Source organism: Trichosurus vulpecula, chromosome 8, assembly GCF_011100635.1.
Source record: "Trichosurus vulpecula isolate mTriVul1 chromosome 8, mTriVul1.pri, whole genome shotgun sequence".
NCBI classification, from domain to species: Eukaryota; Metazoa; Chordata; class Mammalia; order Diprotodontia; family Phalangeridae; genus Trichosurus; species Trichosurus vulpecula.
Genome location: NC_050580.1, coordinates 205,844,613 through 205,866,113, shown reverse-complemented (window position 1 = coordinate 205,866,113; position 21,501 = coordinate 205,844,613). Strand labels below are relative to the sequence as shown.

The 21,501-nt window shown below is 40.5% G+C and overlaps 1 protein-coding gene across 1 annotated transcript in view; it reads left to right on the top strand.

Annotated features, from left to right (window-relative positions):
* RGS6 (regulator of G protein signaling 6) overlaps positions 1-21,501 on the top strand; it is a 217,021-nt gene that overhangs the window by 158,107 nt on the left and 37,413 nt on the right. The window contains 2 exon segments of the mRNA XM_036735239.1: positions 14,507-14,596; positions 19,277-19,330. Coding sequence (XP_036591134.1) covers positions 14,507-14,596; positions 19,277-19,330 — 144 coding nt within the window.

Here is a 21,501-nt window from a genome sequence, read left to right as displayed (position 1 = left end):
TTAATGTTTCCAGGATGCAGATTTTTCTCAAAATTCAGTGACCCTACAAGCAGGGAAAAAAGAAAATACTTTTCTAAGTCAACTCCTATAACGTTTGTTTGGGTTAGAAGGCAAATCACCAGTGATCTTTGTAGCAATTTCTGCCTAGAAGAGTGATGTAAATATGTTCAAAGCATGCAAACTTCCATTATATTGAACTGAACGCAGATTAATGACGATTAATCAATTACATCTCCCCCTAGTGGTACATTCTATCCATAAAAACAATTTCCGTACTGTAACAATAATATTAGCTAGCATTTACATAGCACTTAAAGGTTGGCAAGACGCTTTGCAAATATTTCATTTAATCTTCATACCAACCCATGGGAGGTAGGTGCTATTATTATTACCGTTTTACAGATGAGGAAACTGAGGCAGGGGCTAAGTGATCACGCAGTTAGGAAGTGTTTGAGCCTGAATTTGAACTCAATCTTCCTGATTCCAAGTCCAGTGCTCCCATCCATGGACCAAGATAATGGATGTATTTAAGTTCCTAATGATTCCATAGAGGATCGAGAGCTAATTTTTATCATCATATCAACAGCATACACATATATGGCATATAAGTAACTAAGTGGCATAGTAAAGGCTTAATAAATGCTTGTTTCCTTCTTTCCTACATTTATATCATTTATGTATGTATACACATACACACAAATATGTATGTATGCGCACATATATTAAGAGAGAGACAGAGTGCTCTCTGGGCATGAAATTGGGAAGACCTGAGTTCTAATCCTGTCTCAGACAATGACTAGCAATATGAATAAGGGCAAGACACAACCTCTGTTTGCCTCACTTTGCTCACCTCTAAAATTGAGATAATAATAACACTTACCTCCCATCTTGTTGCAAGGATCAAGTAAGGCAATATTGGTAAAGCACTTAGCACCATTCCTGGCACATAGTAGGCACTTAATAAGTGTTTGTTTCCTTCCTCCGGGTTCTCTAACCTTTCAGCCGCTACCTGTCTACTATTTCTATCTCTGGGGAAGAGGATTCCTGGGAGGAAGATGTTTAGATAAGCAGGCTTTCCATCCCCAGGGATCTAAATCTTCTCTGATCTGTGCCCTTTAGCCTGGTACTCTGCCCATCCTCCAGTTCTGGATCTGTTTCTTCTTAAAGACCAGATCCAAGGACTGGCCAGAAATGACTCGATCAAACATCTTCAGACGATAGGACTCAATTATCTTCCATGTAATAATAATTATAGCACATATGTATGTGTGTATGTATGTATATATACATATATTATATAATAATGTGGCATATTATATTAATATATAACATTACAATATAATAATAGTATTATATATGTATATACACACATACATATATATTAGGTGGAGAAGGAAATGTCAAACCATTCCAGTATCTTTGCCAAGAAAATCCCAAATAGGGTCACAAAGAGTAGAACATGAATGAAAATGACTGAACAACAAATTTATATAGTGGATACTACGTGCCAGGCACTGTGTTAAGGACTTTACAGTTATCTCACAACAACGCTGGGAGGTAGTACTGTTATTATCCTGATTTTATAGACAAATCAAGGTTAAGTGACTTACTTGCCCAGGGTCACACAGCTAATACGTATCTGAGACTAGATTTGAACTCAGGTCTTCCTGACTCCATTGTGCCACCTAACTCAGTGAGCTAACAGATACTCAGGGTCAAAGTACTCTTTGTAACCTATAAAGGACATAGGAACAAATTAAGCTAGGTGGGACAGTGGTAGTGTGCTGGGGTTGGAGTCAGGGGAAATCTGAGTTAAGTTCCTGCCTCAGAAACTTGCTGACTTTGTGACTCTGGACAAATCATTTTACCTCTTCCAGCCTCAGTTTCCTCATCTGTAAATTGAGGGAGTTAGACTCAGTGACGTCTAACATCCTTTCCAGTTCTAAATCCACGATCCTATAATTCCAAAGGTGATGTTACTGAGGGTATTCAGATCTCAAATAGAGAAATATTGCCAAAGGGAGGGAAAAGGCATCTTTTAACCTTGTTAGGGCAACCAGGACCCTCCTGGTGATACCCTTATATCAAACAGAAATCTATCTGGCTGTAACTTCCATCCATTGCTCCTGTTCTTATCATCTAGAGCCAAGAAAAACAAGCCTAATCCTGCTTCCACATAACAGTACTTCAAATTCTTGGAGGTAGCTATCATTTCCTCCCTAAGTCTTCACTTCTCCAGGTTAAACATTCCTTGTTGCTTCAACTGATTCTGATATGGTGTGGTTTCCAGTCTTCTTTATGTCGTAATCACCCTTGTCTAGAAATGCTCCACCTGGTCAATATTCTCCCCAAAATGATGACTCCTGGATGGAAATAAATGGGGCTGTTAATTGCAAGACATTCTGAGATTTGGTCAAGATGCCAAACGGTGACATAGTAGAGAATTAATTGTCCACTTTGCTATTACTCTCTGCTTCTGCCCCGGTCTGAATATATGTGGTTTCCAGCACATAGAAGATTCATAGGAGGTCAGAATCAAGAGCTTATTTACTATTTCCTAGGATCCCAGTATATCTTCATGGCTATTCTAGGGTGGAGAGGACATTGTCAGTTGATCCCCTAAATCTAAGTAGATGTATTAAATTTCTCTCAGGAAAACAAAAAAGATTTCTGTTAAATGATAAATGAATGCAGTTGAAAGAATAATCTACTTAGATCAGATGATCTAGGTTCAAATATTGATTCTTATCCCTAATGAGTGACTTTAGGCAAGTCAAAATAAAAATTCAATAGAACATAGGTAATGTTAATGTGTGGTTTTCTAAGTGACAGCAGCCTGAACAGAGCATTATGGGCAGTTTAGCGGCCCCTGCTTCTATTCAAATTTTATACTACTGTCTTACAACTCTAACATTCTGAAACCTAAAAATCATAACTAATGCCATCCCCTAATCCCCCATCAACACTCCCTCTCCCTTCCACCCCAAATACTGGTTTTCTAATAAGAAGAAAAGAAGTCATCAGACTGTTTTGAAATGTTTTTTTCATGTTTCATTTATTTCAGTAGCTGGTGAAGATGGGATGGGAGGCGGGGATTTGTTTTATGACTCATAAGCCTAACTCTGCAATATTATATAAAATATAAAATGGATTTAGACTTATCTAAAAATGCCATGTGTACAAGGAATCGTCAAACATTCTGTCGACTTCCTGCTGAAAAGAAGGGCAGAGGGTGCACGAAAGAGAGACATTTTGTAACAACGTCAAGTGAAAGAGAATGTGTGTATCAGCTTGCTGAGACTTGGATGCCTTCGGCATCCTCAAGATATAAGTCAACAGTAACCCACAAATATGAAATACTTTAACATGTTTGCTTACAGGCATATACCAGCCAGGCACTGTGTTAAATACTTTACAAATATCGTTTCATTTGACCCCCACAACAACCCAGGGAGATAAGCACTATTATGTCTCCACTTTACAGTTCAGTAAATGAAGGCAGGCAAAGGTTAAGCGACTTACCCTGCGTCAACTAATAAGTGTCTAGGGTGGTATTTGAACTCAAGTCTTCCTAATTCCAGGCCCAGCATTCTACTCCCTGGGCCACAAGCTGCCTGTTCTGCTATTGCTATCACAACCCATATTGGTAGGTAAAAATGAATATTAAGAAGAGAATTATGAAGTTCATTTGACAGTAAAAGAGAAATGTCCATTTTTAATGGTTAGTATGATCTTGGTCAGACTTCCTAGCCCGGGAGCCTCCCAGGAGGATGGCCTATTCTGATGATGATAAGGGCTCAGGATTTTGTGCCTCATGTAGAGAACTCCAAACAGCACTTTGTCCACAGAGCATTCACCTAGAAGTAACTAACTCACGGGGATGAATGTTGCCAACCAAGACAGTACAACTATTGCCAGTCCCCTGGAGACTCCCTACTTCTTTTTATGGAGATGGATCCCTCCCCTACCTCTAGCAATGATGATGCTGTTTCTGTTGTCCAGTCATGTCCAACTCTTTTTGACCTCATTTGGAGTTTTCTTGGCAAAGATACTAGAATGGTTTGCCACTCCTTTCTCCTCATTTTACAGATGAGGAAACTGAGGCAAACAGGGTTAAGGGATTTGTCCAGGATCACATAGCTAGGAAGCGTCTGAGGTTGGATTTGAACTCAAGAAGATAAGTCTTCCTGACTTCAAGCTGGGCACTCTATCCACTGCGCCACCCTTCTAGAGGGTATAATTTAGGGGTCAGCATAGAGGGTAGAATCCAGCTGTAGCAACGATAATGACCTTACCTGTGTCTAGAGCTTTATAATTTCTAAAGCACTTTTAACTTCCTTTATTTCATTTAATGGCAGTATCAGATGCTACTTAATGAAACCTTGTGACTGACCCTTATTCAATAAAATAAGGAGGTTGGACAAGAGTCCCAGTAATTCATTCAAGAACAACTCTGGAGTATACTAACAATGATAATGTGTCGTGTTGTTCAGTCATTTCAGTCATGTCCAACTCTTCGTGACCCCATTTGGGGTTTTCTTGGCAAAGATACTAGAGCGGTTTGCCATTTCCTTCTCCAGCTCATTTTACAGATGAGGAAACTGAGGCAAATAAAGTTAAGTGACTTGCCCAGGGTCACACAGTTAGTAAACGTCTGTGGCTGGATTTGAGTTCACAAGGAAGAGTCTATCTGACTTTGGTCCAAGCACTCTATGCACCTCATGACCTGGCTGCCTGATAAGTACCTGTACAATATCCATACAAGAGTTGTTGGATCCTAGGGTCCTAGCCCTAGAGCTAGAAGGGACCTCAGAAACCAACTAGCCCAAACTCCTCATTTTACAGATAAGGAAACTGAGGCCTATAGAACTTAATTGACTTGTACAAGGGTTGACACAGATATTAAGTATATGATCATGGGTTCATCAAACTATATCTAGCAGTAATCTCAGAGGCTATCCATTGAACTGAGATTCGAGGAGAAGGGAAGGGAACATTTGTTAAGCATCTATTATGTATCAGAAATGTGCTAAGCACTTTACAAATGTGATCTCATATGATTCTCACAACAACCCTGTGAGCTAGGTGCTGTTATTATCCCCATTTTTACAGTTGAGGAAACTGAGGCAGAGGTTAAGTGACTTGCCCAGGGTCACACAGCTAGTGAGTGTCTGAGGCTGCAATTGAACTTACTGATTCTAGGCCCAGCACTCTCTCCAGTTTGTCACCCAAGGGTAGCATTGCCTTCCTCTTGGGTATAAGTTCTTAAACTCCTGCAACTTCCAATATTATGCCAGGAAGCTTATGGGAGTGAAAAGAAGGTGGGAGGCAGCTACACCTGCAGAAAGAAAAATATGGCCCTTCTGAATCTTAATGAGAACTCTTGGTTCCTATGCAATCCTCCATCTGAGTGGTTTCTAAGAGGATATATTGAAGCAGGGCAAATGAGTCCCCCTCTGTTTTTGGTCTCCAAAGCAAAGATAAGGATGCAAAGTTATTTTTAAATGGTTCAGCTGCTCTGACATCCTTGCCTCATCCTCCCAAGGTCCCAGGTAGTTGGCTGCTTGCCTTCTCCTGTTCCTCTGAGGGTCACGATTGTTTATCTGTAAAGGAAGGAAGGATCTTGAGGCAAAACATTGATTTGTAGCAGGTGCAGCTTAGATTCAGCTCTCACACGTCCCTCAGACGGCATCCTTTTTGGATTCCCTTTTACCCCTCTGAGTAAATGAGCCTTTCATTATTAAGGCCTCAGCCTAAGAAAAGGAAATAGTAGTGGAAGATCTTATCAGTGTTCACTTCCCTACACTGTAACTGTCAGCCGCTACCGGGGCATGACTTCCTCTCTACCTTGGAGAACCGGTGGTGGGGACGGTTATTAGCATGGCTTAGTACTCTTTAGTCCTTGACCTGTGGCAAATCCACCTTTCCTCCATTACAACAGGTGCCTACTCTTTTCAATAAGAAGCTTTCTAATGGTTTTAAACATTCACATCCTACTTCATTACATCCCCTACACACACACACACACACACACACCCCTAGATGTAAAGAACTCCCCCACTTCTTGAGTGTAGATGTGGGTTTGGGTGGGGCATCTTGCATATTCTGTGTTCTCATGTTCAAGAAACAGGCAAAAAGCTGAGCATAGTTGCATTTGCCAGTCATCCCGGCTACCAGGGAGACAGAGGCTGGTAGATCTCTAGAGTTCATCGTTATGAGCTGCAGTGGGCTAAACCAATTGCATTATTGAGTTCCACATTAATTTGTTGGCCCCTGGGAGCATCTGACAAGGGACCACTGAGTTGCCTAAGGAGGGGTAAATTGGCCCAGGTTAGAAACAGAGCAGGTTAATATGCCTACCAGTAATGGGTTCAGCCCATGAATGTCCCCAGCAATTCCAGCAGGTGAGATAGGGAGAAGGGAGGGAATAAGCATTTGTATCATACCTACCTTGTGCCAGGCACTGTGCTGAGCACTTTTACAAATATTATCTCCTTTGATCCTCACAACAACCCTGCGAAGTCAGCGATGTTATTGTCCCCATTTTCTAGTTGGGAAAACTGAGGCAAACAGAGGTTAAGTGATTTGCAGGAAGGAAGGAGCAAGAGACCTATGCATTCCTACCCACAGGCTCTTTCCAAAATAGTGACAGTTGCTACCCAGTAGCCTTCCATACCCACTGTGATTGGCAGAAATCAAGTCTTGAGTAAAAGGACTGATGAATCCAGACCATATCCCAGTATCCCAATATCTTAGAATGACAAGGATCCTCCATGATCATCAAGTCCAACTTCATATTTAAACAGGAACCGCCTCTGTGAAATCATGGAGTAGTTGTTAGCCCACCTCTGTTTGATGAGCTTCAGAAAGTGAGGACTCACTATTTCTAAAAACAGTCTATTTTACTTTTGGATAATTCTAAGTGTTGGAAAATATCTTCCTAGCAAGGTGGTACAGCGGATAGAGTGCTGAGCCTGGAGTCAAGAAGACATCTTCATAAGTTCAAATCTAGCCTCAGACATTTACTTACTAGCTGTGTGACCTTGGGCAAGTCACTTCACCCTGTTTGCCTCAGTTTCCTCATCTGTAAAATGAGCTGGAGAAGGAAATTGCAAACAGCTCCAGTGTCTTTGCAAGAAAACACTAAAAATGGGGTCATAAAGCAGGGGACATGACTGAAATGACTCAACAACAACAACGAATTTTCCTCACATTAAGTCCAGGTCCATACCTTCTTCACCGTCTACCTGTTGCTTCTAGTTCTGTCCTCTTCGGGGCCAAACAGAAAAACCCACCTAAAATCTCATCTTCAAGAAGTCTTTCCTGATCCCTCTCAAGGCCAATGCTTTACCTCTGTTGATTGTTTCCAACTTATCCTGTATGTATCTTATTTGTATGTGATTTTTGTTTTGGTTTTTTTGTATGTTGTCTCCCCTACTTGACTTCTCAATAGCAGGGACTGTCTTTTGCCTTTCTTTGTATCCTCAGTGCTTAACACAGTGTCTGGCATATAGTAGGCACTTAATAAATGCTTATTGACTGACTGACTGACTCTCCTACATGAGTCCTTCAAATACTTGAACATAGCTATCATTTATCTCCTAAGTCTTTTCTTCTGCAAGTTAAGCATCCACATTTCTTCTGTTTGATCATTGGCATTTTCTCCAGTCCCCTCATCATCTTGTTTGTATCCCTCATCAGAATGCACTCCCTTCCCTCCCTATAACTCCATCTTTACTAGCCTTGGGCTTTGTAAATGTGGTTATATGTCAAGAAGAGTTAAACTGACCAGGAAACTAGGTGTGTTTGGGAGCGAGGGGGGCAGGGTAGAGGGCCAACATATTACCAGGCCTTTTCTTGCTTTCTCCTTTCTCTCCTTATCCCCTTTACCCTACTGAAGAATGGCTCCCCTGTGAGTGGCACACCATTTCCATAGCAGCCACTGGGTCAAAAATACCTTCCTGATTCAGTGATGCTATGATCTACTCCATCAGACCCTGCAGCTACTGTGGAGGTGAACTAGGGAAGCAATAGCTAAGTGACAAAGCTCCACTTTTCAAATATCTTTAGACTTCAAAGAAATTTTCTTTTTTTGTGATGACCTTAATCATCAACATTTCAGTATACAAAGAACAGAAAAATAGGATTGTATGCAGAAATGTGAATCTCTATTGCAGGGAGCTTATTTTTCATGTGTACATTAAATTTAACACAGTAGCATCAACACTGCCCTGCTGGCCTTTGTCTCCTGAAATTCCTTCTGATCTATCATAGATAGATAGATAGATAGATAGATAGATAGATAGATAGATAGATAGATAAATGATAGATAGATTTAATGTTTTCTTTGATGCTTTTTTCTTTCTTTTTTTAATGCATAACTATTACTACCCTATCCCCAAATACACCCACACAACTGTTTTTAGACTTTGGGGTATAACATAGTAGATAAGACACAGGACTTGGAGTCAGAAAGACCTAGGTTCAGATTCTGCCTCAAACATTTACTAGCTGTTTGTCCCCAGACAAGTCATTTAACCTCTCTCTGCCTTAGTTTCTATAGATACATTTGCAAAAGTTTGGAGTTGGATTTGATAAGCTCTAAGATCCCTTCTAGCTCTAAATCTATGACCTATGATTCTATATTTAGTGGATTCTGCTTTACTGGTAGCAGAAAAATGTAATTTTTATATGGAGACCCATATAGTCATATGATAATGATAAGGGTGGTAACTATAATCACCAGTGAATACCAAACTCCCTGAAAAACATTTCTAAGAAATGGTCAAAGGATATTAACAGATATTTTTCAGAGGAAGAAATCCAACTTATTAATAGTCATATAAAAATGTTCTAAATCACTAATAGTTAGAGAAATACATATAAAAACCTTCACTCCTGCTATGGTGGAGGGGCTTGTGTAGCTCAATGAAACTATGATCTATGCTGTGCATGGTTACCCAAGATGGACAGGTCATAGTGGAGAGTTTTGACAAAATGTGATCTGCTGGAGAAGGAAGTGGCAAACCACTCCAGTATCTTTGCCAAATGATAAAAGATATGACACTGGAAAAATGAGCCACTCAGCTTGGAGGTCTACAACACACTACCGAGGAAGAACGTTAAGATGGCTACAAGTAACTCTAGCAAGAATGAAGTGATTGGGTCAAAGCCAACAGGAAGTTCAATTGCGGTTGTGTCTGGTGATGGAAGGAGAGTGCAATTCTGCGAAGATCAATATTGCATAGGCACCTGTAGTAAGATCTATGAACCAAAGGAAGCTGGATATGATCAAATAGGAGATGGAAAGATTAAACATCAACATCTTGGGTGTCAGTGAACTCAAATGGATAGGAATGGGTGAATATAATTTAGGTGATCACTACATATACTACTGTGGGCAAGAATCCCTTGGAAGAAATGAAATGGCCCTCATAGTCAATAAAATGGTGAGAAAAGCAGTACTGAAGGATAATCTTAAAAACCACAGAATGCTATGTGTTTGAATCCAAGATAAACCATTCAACATCACAGTAATATAAGTCTATGTTCTAACCACTCATGCTGAAGAGGCCAAAGTTACTCAGTTCTATGAAGACCTATAACATCTTCTGGAAATAACACCCCAAAATGGTGTCATGTTCATCATAGGGGATTGGAATGCTAAAGGAGGAAATCAAAAAATAATTGAAAAAAAACAAAAAAAAATGAAGCAGGGCAGGGCATAATAGAGTTTTATCAAGATAACTCCCTGGTCACAGCAAAGACTCATTTTCAACAACCCAAAAGGCACCCCTACACATGGACATCACCAGATGGTCAATATAGAAACCAGGTTGATTATACGCTTTGCAACCAGAGGTGGAGAAGTTTTATACAGTCAATTAAAACAAGACTTGGAACTGACTGTGCCTCAGATCATGAGCTTCTTATTGCAAAATTCTGACTTAAATTCAAGAAAGTAGAGGAAACCATCAGACTGTATAAGTATGACCTAAAGAGCACCCCTTATGAATATGAAGTGGAGGTGATGAATAAATTTAAGGGATTAGATTTCATAGATAGAGTGTCTGAAGATCTATGAACAGAGGTTCATAATATTGTACAAGAGGCAGCAACAAAAAAAAAATCCAAAGAAAAAGAAGAGCAAGAAAACAAAATGTCTGTCTAATGAGGCATTACAAATAGCTGAGGCAAAAAGGAAAGGGAAAGAGAAAGGATAAAGGGAAATATATACCTAAATGAATGCAGAATTCCAGAGAATAGCAAGGAGAGATAAGAAGGTTTTCTTAAACAGGCAATGTAAAGAGATAAACAAAAACAATAGGATGGAAAAAACAAAACATCTCTTCAAGAAAAGTAGAGATAAAAGAGTATTACAAAATATAGATAACTTTGATTATATTAAATTAAAAAGCTTTTGTACAAACAAAACCAATGCAACCAAGATTAGAAGGAAAGCAGAAAGCTGGGAAACAATCTTTACAGCAAGGGTCTCTGATAAAGGCTTCATTTCTCAAATATATAGCAAACTGAGTCAAATTATAAGAATACTTGCCATTCCCCAATTGATAAATGGACAAAAGATATGAACAGGCAGTTTTTAGATGAAGAAATCAAAGCTATATATAGGCATATGAAGAAGATCTCTAAATAACTTTTGATTAGAGAAATGAAAATTAAAACAACTCTGAGATATCACTTCATACCTATAAGACTGGCTAATATGACAAAAAAAAAAGGAAAATGATAAATGTTGGAGATGTGAGAAAATTGGGGAACTGATACACTATTGGTGGAGTTGCGAACTAATCCAACCATTCTGGAGAGCAATTTGGAACTATGCCCAAATGGCAACCAAACTGTGAATACCCTTTGATCCAGCAATATCACTACTAGGTCTATTCCAAAGAGATCACAAAAAAGTAGAAAGAACCTACATCTGCAAAAAATATTTATAGCAGCCTTTTTCATGGTGGCAAAATATTAGAAATTGAGGGGATGCCCATCAATTAGGGAATGGCTGAGTAAGCTATGGTATATGAATATAATGGAATACTATGAGAAATGATGGACAGGTAAAGACATGTACAAACTGATGCAAAGTGAAATAAGCAGAACCAGGAAAACATTGTACACAGTATCAGCAACATTGTGTGATGGTCAACTATGAATGACTCGGTTCTTCTCAGAAATTCAATGATCTAGGTACAAAGGGCTCATGAAAGAGAATGCTATCCATATCCAGATAAAGAATTGATCAACTCTGAATGCGATCGAAGCATATTTTTTTCACTTTATTCTTTCTCATTTTTTTTTCTTTTGATCTGTTTCTTTCACAACTGTGACTAATATGGAAAAATTTTACATGATAGAACATGTATAAACTATATCAAACTACCTACCATTTTCAGAAGAGGGGAAGAGAAGGATGGAGAAAAATTTGGAACTCAAAATATTGTAAAAATGAATGCTAAAAATTTTCTTGACATGTAACTGGGGAAAAATAAAATAATATTAAAAACAGAAAAGAAAATTAGGGATATCAAGGGGGCAGTTTCATGAAAACATGCACATGATACAAGACAAAAATGGCAGGGACTTAACAGAAGTAGAAGAGACTAAGAAGAGGTGACAAGAACATACAGAAGAATTATATAAGAAAGATCATAACATCACCAATAACCATGATGGTGTGGTTACTGAGCTAGAGCCAGACATCCTGAAGAATAAAGTCAAGTGGGCCTTAGGAAGCACTGCTAACAATAAGGCTAGTGGAGGTTTTGGAATTCCACCTGAGCTATTTAAAATCCTAAAAGATGATGCTGTTGAAGTGCTACACTCAATATGCCCACAAATTTGAAAAACCCAACAGTGGCCACTGGATTGGAAAAGATCATTTTGTGGCCCAATCCTAAAGAAGGGCAAAGCCAAAGAATGTTCAAATTGCCAAATGATTGCACTCAATTCACATACCAGCAGGATTATACTTAAGATTTTGCAAGCTAGACTTCAGAGATATTCAGGATTTCCAGAAGAGCATGCTGGTTTTCCAGGAGGCAGAGGAACTAGAGACCAAATTGCCAGTATTCACTGGATTATGGAGAAAGCAGGGGAGTTCCAGCAAAAAATCTACTTTTGCTTCATTCACACTAAAGCCTTTAACCTCATGGATCACACCAAAATGTGGCAAGTCCTCAAAGAGATGGGAGCACCAGATCATCTTACTTGTCTCCTGAGGAAACTGTATGCAGGCTAAGAAACAAGAGCGAGAACCATACATGGAACAACTGATTGGTTTAAGATTGGGAAAAATACAACAAAACTGTACATTATCACCTTATTTATTTAACTTATATGCAGAGTACATTAAGCTAGATGACAGGCAGGACAAATCAAAAGTCAGAATCAAGGTTGCCAGGAGAAATATCAACAATCTCAGATATGTAGATGATACCACTCTAATGGTAGAAAGTGAAGAAGAATTAAGAAGCCTCTTGATGGAGCTGAAAGAGGAGAGTATGAAAGCTGGCCTGAAGCTTAACATTAAAAAAAACTAAGATCATTACAATTAGACCCATCATTTCTTTGCAAATAGAGGGATAAGAAATGGAAGCAGTGTCATAGTTTATGTTCTTAAGCTCAAAGATAACTGCAGATGATGGCTGTAGCCATGAAATTAGAAGACACTTCCACCTTGGAAGGAAAGCTGTGGCAAATCTGGACAGCATACTAAAAAGCAGAGACACTTCCTTGCCAACAAAGGTCCTCATAGTCAAAGTTATAGTTTTTCCAGTAGTAATGTGTATGAGAGTTGGACCCTAAGGAAAGTTGAGCACTGCAGAATTGATGCTTTCAAAATGTGGTGCTGGAGAAGACTTATGAGTGTCTCTTGGGTAACAGAGATCAAGTCCATCAATACTTAAAGAAATTAACTCAGATTATTCACTCAAAAGTCAAATACTGAAGCTGAAGTTTAAATAATTTAGCCACATAACAAAAAGACAGGACTCATTGGAAAAGACCCCGGTGATGGGAAAGATAGAAGGCAAGAGAAGAAGGGGACAGCAGAGGATGAGATGGATAGATAGTATCATGGAAGCAACAAACATGAGGTTGGACAGAATCCGGAAGATACTGGAAGATAAAAGGGCCTATTATGCTATCATCCATGGGGTCAGAAGAGTAGGACACAACTGAACAAATAAACAACAAACCTTAAAACAACTCTGAAGCACCTCTTCACACCCATCAAATTGGCAAAGATGACAAAGAGGAAAAAGACAAAGGTTGGAGGGGCTGTGGAAAAACAGATACATTAATATAGAATTGGTAGAGCTATTAATTTGGTCCAGTCATTGTGGAAAGCAATTTGGAGATATTCCAAAAAAGTTATTAAACTATGTATGTATGTATAGTCTTTAGCCTTATGATATTGCTACTAAGTCTATACCCCAAAGAAATAAAAGAAAGAGGAAAAGGACTCATATGTATAAACATATATATAGTAATACTTTTTTGTGATAGCAACAAATTAGAAACTGAGAGAATACTCGTCAATTGGGGAGTGACTGAACAAATTATAGTATACAAATGTGATGAAATACTATTGTGCTGTAAGGAACAATGAAGGGAATGATTTCAGAGAAACCTGGGAAGATTTGTAGACACTGATGCAAAGTGAAGCGAACAGAATCAGGAGAAAAAATTTGCATAATAACAATATTGTAAAGACAAACAACTTTAAAAGACTCTTCAACACAATGACCAACCCCAATTCCAGAGGATTCATGATAAGGCATACTTTTGTTATTCATTTGTCCAACTCTTTGTGACCCTATTTGGGGTTCTCTTGGAAAAGATATTGGAGTGGTTTGTTATTTCCTTCTCCAGCTCATTTTACAGATGAGGAAATTGAGGCAAGCAGGATTAAATGACTTGCCCAGGGTAACACAGATAGTAAGTGTCTGAGGCCAGATTTGAACTCACTAAGATGAATCTTCTTGACTCTAGGCCTGGCACTGTACCCACTATACTATCTAGCTGTCCCTGATGAATCATGCTACCCACCTTTAAATGGAGTGGTGATAGATTTGGAGGGTAAATTTTTCTTTTTGCTTTTTGTTTTGGACATGGCTAATGTGGGAATTTGCTTTAATACATGTTTTAAAGGGTTTAATTTTACTTGTTTTCTCAACGTGGAAGGAGAGTTAAAAGTGAGAGGGAGAATTTGGGCCTGAAAGTAAAATAAAATTGAATTAAAAAAAACATTTATAACATCCAACTTCCTTGACCAGTAGGAGCTTTCACTCTATGAAGGAAAACTTATTTTTCTGGCTGAAAAATCATGCGAGGTACTCATCTGCTAGTATAGTTGAGCATATCTTCCCCTGTCCCTCCCCCCGCCCCCACATCTTTTAATTAACTGAATTAGTTTGGTAATTTCTGATTGGTATTAGATGACAATTCTTTCTGATGTCTTCCCTGTCCTCCTCTCCTCTTCCAGGAGCACATTTATAAGCTGATGAAGAGTGACAGCTATACCAGGTTTCTTCGGTCTAATGCTTACCAGGACTTACTACAGGCAAAGAAGAAGGTATTTGGGGGGAAAGATAGGCTTGCCTCTCTTAGCACTTATTGATTCTTGCCTGCTGCTTGCTGTGAGTGTAAAAATGAGACTATTATTTCCTGAGCTTTCTGTTTGTTTTTCCTCCTTCTCCTCTCCTATCAGCTACTTTTTTCTGGTTGAAAGAATGAGAATGGTTGTTTCCTAACCACAAAGGTCCAAGATATGAAATCCTTCCCACTGTGTCCATGTTCCCATATTCTGCATGTGCTACCCACAGAGGGAAAAGGGGGACAGATGAAAGGTTGCAATCAGTGTTGGTCATAAAAGCCCAGCATCCCATTCAGCAGATGAGTGAAGAGAGGAAGGAGAAGTTGATACAGAGTTTGGCCTCTTGTTGACTCTCACAGGGAGGTGAATGAGGCCATTTGATGGTAAAGGAATTGGACTGGCAACTTTCTTTGCCTAGAAAATTCTGCTGGCTCCATGACCCACATCATCCTTACAGCAATAACATCCCCTCTGACCCTTTTCCTCACCCCCACCAAACCTGAAGCATTTTTATTTTAACCCGGAAGAACCTTTAAGTCTTGCATAGAATCTAGTTGCCTGGCTTTTTCCTTCTTTGAAACTAAGCCATGATTCTCTGCAGTCCACTGGGGGGCCAGGAATCCTGAAAGATGCAGGTGAGGGAAGGGTGACTGTAACAAAGATAAACTCTAATGAAATCTAGATGGTCCTCTGGGCAAGGGTGGATGGGGTGAAAGAGAGGAAGCAGAAGAATTGACTTTGTTTTTCATCAGGCTATGCTTAAATGCTTTCTACACTTTCCCGCATAGTCCCGTGTCTTCCATATGATGAAGCGTGGTGCCCTCTTGTACCAAAGTCTACTTCCATGCCACTTTAGAACAAATATTTTCTCCCCACCTTTTCTCTTTCCATCTTTCTCCTCCTGAACCCTATTCCTGAAGCTCTTGGTTTTCCATCAACTTGCTATTTGCTGGTATCCCTCTCAACTGTGTAGCCCACCTTGTACGTGCTTAAGACACTGGCTGCTGCTTTGTGGGGTTTCTATTATACTGTCTCCATATACTGTTTGGTACATAACTCCATGGTCTTTGATCGTGTTTTTCTTCCTTCCTTCTCCTCTTCAGTATGTATGGCAGTGTCCTTGCTGCAGGGGATCCCTGCTAGCCTAAAAGAAGTTCTGATTGGAAAAGGGAGAGAGAGAAGCAGAGAGGGAGGCAGTGCTTCCTGTAAATACCTTCAACGCCCTTTCTTTCAGTGTTATTATAAAGGGAGAGGTCAAATTAATTCAGCTCTCACCAGGGAAGGTCAAAGTGAGTTCCTAGTGGGCTTGGGATCTCCTAAATAATCACCATTTCTTGGTGTGTTTACTGGGAAGTCCAGAGTTGTGTAAGTGAAGAGTAAGCTAATCTGAGCCTATTTGGAAGCTAAGAAAGGGAAAGATAAAACACTCCTTTGGGCCATAGTAGAGATATGGATGGGAAGGGAGAAAGTTTGTCCACTAAAGGCATGAGAAATGGTAAAAAGAACATCTAAGTTACTCCCAGATGCTCAGGTTAAACGTGTAAATTCATCGGAGAATATTTATTTGCTTACAGAAGAAACTTTTTGGCCTCCCTGTGGATTGCCTATAACAATATAATGACCACATTTCACCAGGTCTTCCTTTAGTGTATAGCTCTTTCAAACAAGCCGTTTAGTGTCCAGAAAATGGTCACATTCAAAAACAATGGCATTAAGCCCTATACAAGACCAGATTTGTACTATTTTTTCGGCTTCTGTACTTCCAGTGGATGTCCTGCGGTGGATCTGATTTATCCACTGCATCTGTGCCAAATGTAGGAAATACACACTCTCTGTAACAGCATTCATGTCATAGGGAACTGCAGATGTGGGGGGGGAGCACGTGAACCCAAAAGAGGATGGAGGTGGAAATCCTACACACCTCCTTACAAGGGTCACTTATTCCAGAAAAGGAGTCGATACATAAGTCTTCCTCCTCAATTGTTATCCCTATGAAAAGTCCCTTGACAGCATTTGTAGGCATGTCTTTCTGATCCTCTACAGGTTCCTTGAGAGGTAAGCCAGATCCTCTGAAAAAGATCCTGGAATCTTAGTAGACTGCAAACTCAACATGAGTCAACAATGTAATATGGCAGCCCCAAAAGTTAATGTAACCTTGGGCTGCATTGACAGATGACCAGGGATTCAAGTCATTCTTAGTATGCTTCCCAGGATTTATGAAATAACAGTACTATGACTTCCCCAGGGAAACAAGAACTCTTAACCAGGGGAGTGAGCTTTGTTCCGAATCAAGGCCCTTTCCACCTCCCCAAGGGAAGTCTGGAGAGTTGGGCGTGTAACAAACCTCTCTGTGCATAAACAACTTAGTGACCAGGGATAAGAAGTTGGTCAAGGCAGTAAACTAGCAGTAGGAACTAGGAATTTTCTCTTCTGAGCTGAATGTATATCCTTCCTTTGAGCCACTAGCCTGAAGCTGAATTATCTGTCACCCCAAAGGGGAGGAGACTTGTCATGTTATCTGGGGTCGGGCATACAGTTTTCATTACCTACATGTTGGAAGAATGTTCAACCATGGTCTTCTTGTTATTGTTTCTCTGTTTTACTTGTGTACTTCCTTCCAGTATCTGTTTTTCCTCCTGCTGAGTGACTTTGCTTCCATGCTGGGGCCCGGTATGCCAGTATGTGTCATCTGCAGTGCAAGCAGATGAGTGTCCTTGGCCCACTCCTTAGGCTGTCACTATATCCTGCAGACCCACAGACACCTGGCTTCTTCATTGCCTTAATTTTTTTTATTTGTGTGGTAGCATTTTCCTTCCTCCCTCCCTCCCTCCCTTCTTTCCTTCCTTCCTTCCTTCCTTCCTTCCTTCCTTCCTTCCTTCCTTCCTTCCTTCCTTCCTTCCTTCTTTCCTTCCTTCCTTCCTTCCCCACTCCCTTCCTTCCTTCCTTCCTTCCTTTATTTCTTTCTTCCTCCCTTCCTCCCTCCCTTCCCTCCCCTCCCCTCCTTTCCCCTCCTCTCCTCTCCTTTAGCCTTCTCTCCTCTCCTTCCTTTCCCCTCCTCTCCTTTCCCTTTCCCCTCCTCTCCTTTCCCTTTCCCTTTCCCTTTCCTTTTCCTCTCTTCTCCTCTCCTCTCCTTTCCTTTTTCAGAATTCCCTCCCTCTACTTTGTAAGGCTACCTCAAACACAGGCCCCAGGAAGTGAGCTTGAGGGCAAATTAGCAGTTGTATGGGTTGTGACCACACTCTTCTGAATCATACTGGCAGAAAATTCTAGAGAGGGGCTCAATCAACAGGCACACACACACACACACCTGTACCTCCACACTGGTAGCATGCACACCCATCCATCCCACAGAGCATGGAGATTTCCTGGTCTTTGTTCCTAATTTCTTTCCTCTACTCCCTGCCCCCAACCCCATCCCCATCATTCCAGGTTTGTTGCTTAAGCAACATTGAGTGAGGCCCATGTGATGCTTTGCCAGTTTCCAGAACACTAGATGGACATTAATCAGTGGCAGTGTTTAGGCATAGCAGAATATTCCATAGGACCACAGGGAGGCTTCAGCAGCTTTTCCTCACATGGATGAAAGGGCCCAGTTCCCAGAGCTGGCGGATTTCTTCCCCCAGGTCTGAGTCACCATCCATGACACCCAAAACAAGCAGCATCAGATTCACCCTTAAGTGATGCTTGGGGTACCACTTGGGGGAAGAAAGCCACAGAAGGGAAAAGGGGAAGTGGTGGGCTGGATGAGAGATCATCTGGGATCTGCTTCACAGAGAAGCATCTGGTAGCTTCCAATTTTAACTAATTATTTTTGTTAACTAGGTGCTAAGCCCTATTTTTTTAAAAGTGCAGAAAGACTACAAGTATTATCAGGGCCCTGGGGGAAAAGCCTGCATTGGCCTACTCTAATTACAATGCTGAAGATGGCCCTTTAAGGTAGAGTCTATCCTTTTGTTAAGAAAAGGGCATGGATAAGATCAGCCTACTGCTTCCTGCCATGCCACAGTGGGAGTGTGGTAGATTCACATAGAAGCCCTTCAGTAGAAGTCATTAGGAGTGGAGGAAAACCCAGATTTCTGAGTATCTGGGAAGGATATGTTGCTACAGGGAAAGAAAGGCTTTCTGTGGTGCTCTTTACTAAAATCCACTGGGCTGATTTCTTCTTGCTGTGACACTTTTCTGCTTGATGTTACACTGAGATGAAAAAAAAAAATTCTACTTGAGGTGCTTGGCCTGAAATGTTTTGGAGTGGGGGAGGTGGGGGGGGTGTCCAAGATGGCAGCCTGCTTTATCTTATAAACAAAGGATAATGGGAAAACTGAGTTCTAGAGTAAGCTGACCAGGTCTTTGGCCTCACCTGAGAAGGGTTGGTAGCTTCTGATTTATGCATTTAAGGAAGGCTATGAAACCTGGAGAAAGATTAAATATTCAGTCCTTCTCCCCTCCAGGCAAAGAATTTGGTGACATTTTCCTTTGAGAGTTTCCGTTTCCTCTTGCAAACAGCATTGGCTGCTTTTCCCCCCTGGTTTTTTGTTGTCGTTGTTTTGGTTTTGCTTTTCTTTTGGCTTCTTTCTTTGACTTTTGCTGCCCTTTGAAAACTGCATCTAAGCTGAAGATTTTTTTCCCTGTATTTTTCTCCCAATTTTTTTTCCCCCAAAGCCAGAAAATGAGCAAGGTCGTAGAACTTCCCTAGAAAAGTTCACTCGCAGTGTGGTAAGTTCAGATGGTTTTTTTCCCCCTCCACCTTTTCTTTGGTTTGGTTTTTAAGTTGGTTTTTTTGTTTGTTTTTGTGTTGTTTTGAGATTTAATTTGGGCTGGGGTGGAGTTTGGTGCTTTTCTTGCCTCCAACACCCTTGTACCCTATTTGCAGCTTCTCTTCTAGGGATGGATTTGCAAAAGAGCAAATTATTTTGTTTACAAAAGCTGCCTGCACAGCTACTGAGTTTCAGGCCTGGGTGTGTGGTCTTTCTGCCCTTGCTTTTAGAGGAATGGAAATATCCATATGCCTCTACGAGCTCAGTAGCTCATGTCTTTTCTGCAATAACCCAGAAAGGTCATTTCCGTGCACAAAAAAAAGTTAATTATTGGCCAAATGTCATAGCTCATTTATAAATTTAATAAGAATCAAACTATACACAACAAAAAAGAAAAGAAAAGAAAAAAATAGCAACAACTTGAAATTCCCCCTGTGAACTCTGGCAGCAAAGCTGGGATCAGTCCCAAGTTGACATTGCTGTCGCTACTTGCTTTTGCTACGTGTACATAGAGCAGTAATGGCGCATGACTTCGAAAAGTGTCATCTAGCGTGCATCCACCGTAGTGTTTTGCATGAATTCTTAACAAGAGTACATCCCTCTTCTTCTTCATAGAGTGACTGGGAGATGAGGGCACAGCAAATAGCGTTGACCGTTATGGGAAGTAGGGGATAGTCTGCCTGTTGCTTATTGGTCAGCTTCGCTTGTTATACTTTCAAAATAGAGTGGATGGCGAAGTCCACTTGGCTCTCTAGATTGGTCACCTTTCACTCACACACCCATAATGTAAATAGATGGGTTCAACCTAGCACAAGAGGCTCAAATGGTAGTGTGGGAAAGAATCAGAGGTGGGTAGGTCTTCCAGGTTAGTGAAAGTGATCAAGGATCATGACTTCTCCTTCCATCCTGTCTCTTGCCAACACTTGGCATTGTGTCCTGTATCAAGAAGGTACTTGTCTTATTAGGTCATTTGCTAAATGACCAGAAGCAAGAACCTGGACAGAAAAATACTGCATTTGCACTGCTCAAATCTAATTAGAAGGGACCAAGACTGAAATTCGGGATCAGTGACCCTGAACTTGATGTGCTCCTTCTTAAGGGAAGATATGGTCCTTTTCCTTCTTCCTGTGAAAGGAAGGAAAGAAGGAAACAAAAATGTATTATGTGTTTACTATGTGCCCACCACTGTGCTAAGCACTTTACAAATATTTTCTCATTTGATCCTCACAACAGCTCTGAGAGGTAGGTGCTGTGATCATCTCCATTTTATAGCTAAGTAAACAGAGGCAAACCAAGGTTAAGTGACTTGCTCAGAACCACACAGCCTTAGGCTGGATTTGAACTCAGGTCTTCCCGGCTCCAGACCCAGTATTCTATCCACTCCCCCAGCTGTCTGAAAAATAAAAGGTGTTATAAAGCCCAACCATTGCAGGAAATACTGATATGGTCCTTATTTGATCCTCTGGTTTAAATTCTAAGAAGCTGGAGGTGAATGCAACCCAGACATTTGCCTCTCCTACACTGCTTGACATGGAATGAAGAGTAAACAAAAGAATTAATAGATAATACTTAAGGTAAGGTATCTGATCCTCTTTTCCTGCTTTCTATCTCTCTCATTTTTTCATAAGATAGGGGGACACATAGATATAGAGTCCCTCTAGTTCACCGCCACTCCACATAAATGCATCCTCTTATTCAGCTCCCCACTTTAGGTTACATGGTAATATTAGAAAGATCAGCTCTGCGATACAGATAAAGAGCTGAACTTAGAGACAGGGAGACTTAGGTTCAAATCCTGCCTCAGGCACTCACTAACTGTGTGACCCTGGGCAAGTCATTTAACCTCAATAAGCCTCAATTTCCTCACCTTTTAAATGGGGATAATACTAGCACCTACCACACAGAGTTGTTCAGAGAACCAAAGGAGATGATGGAGGTAATGTGCCTTGTGAATTTTAAGGCAATATATAAACCCTAGCTCTAGTTATTATCATCACTGATTCTGTGGAGGCAGAAGATACGGATTGTGTCTCATCTCAAAAAAACCTATATAAGTTGTGTGACCTTAGGAAGCGGTCGTGAAGCCAGGGACCGTGTCATGTCTGAGCTTTGTTTTTGTCCCAGCATCTG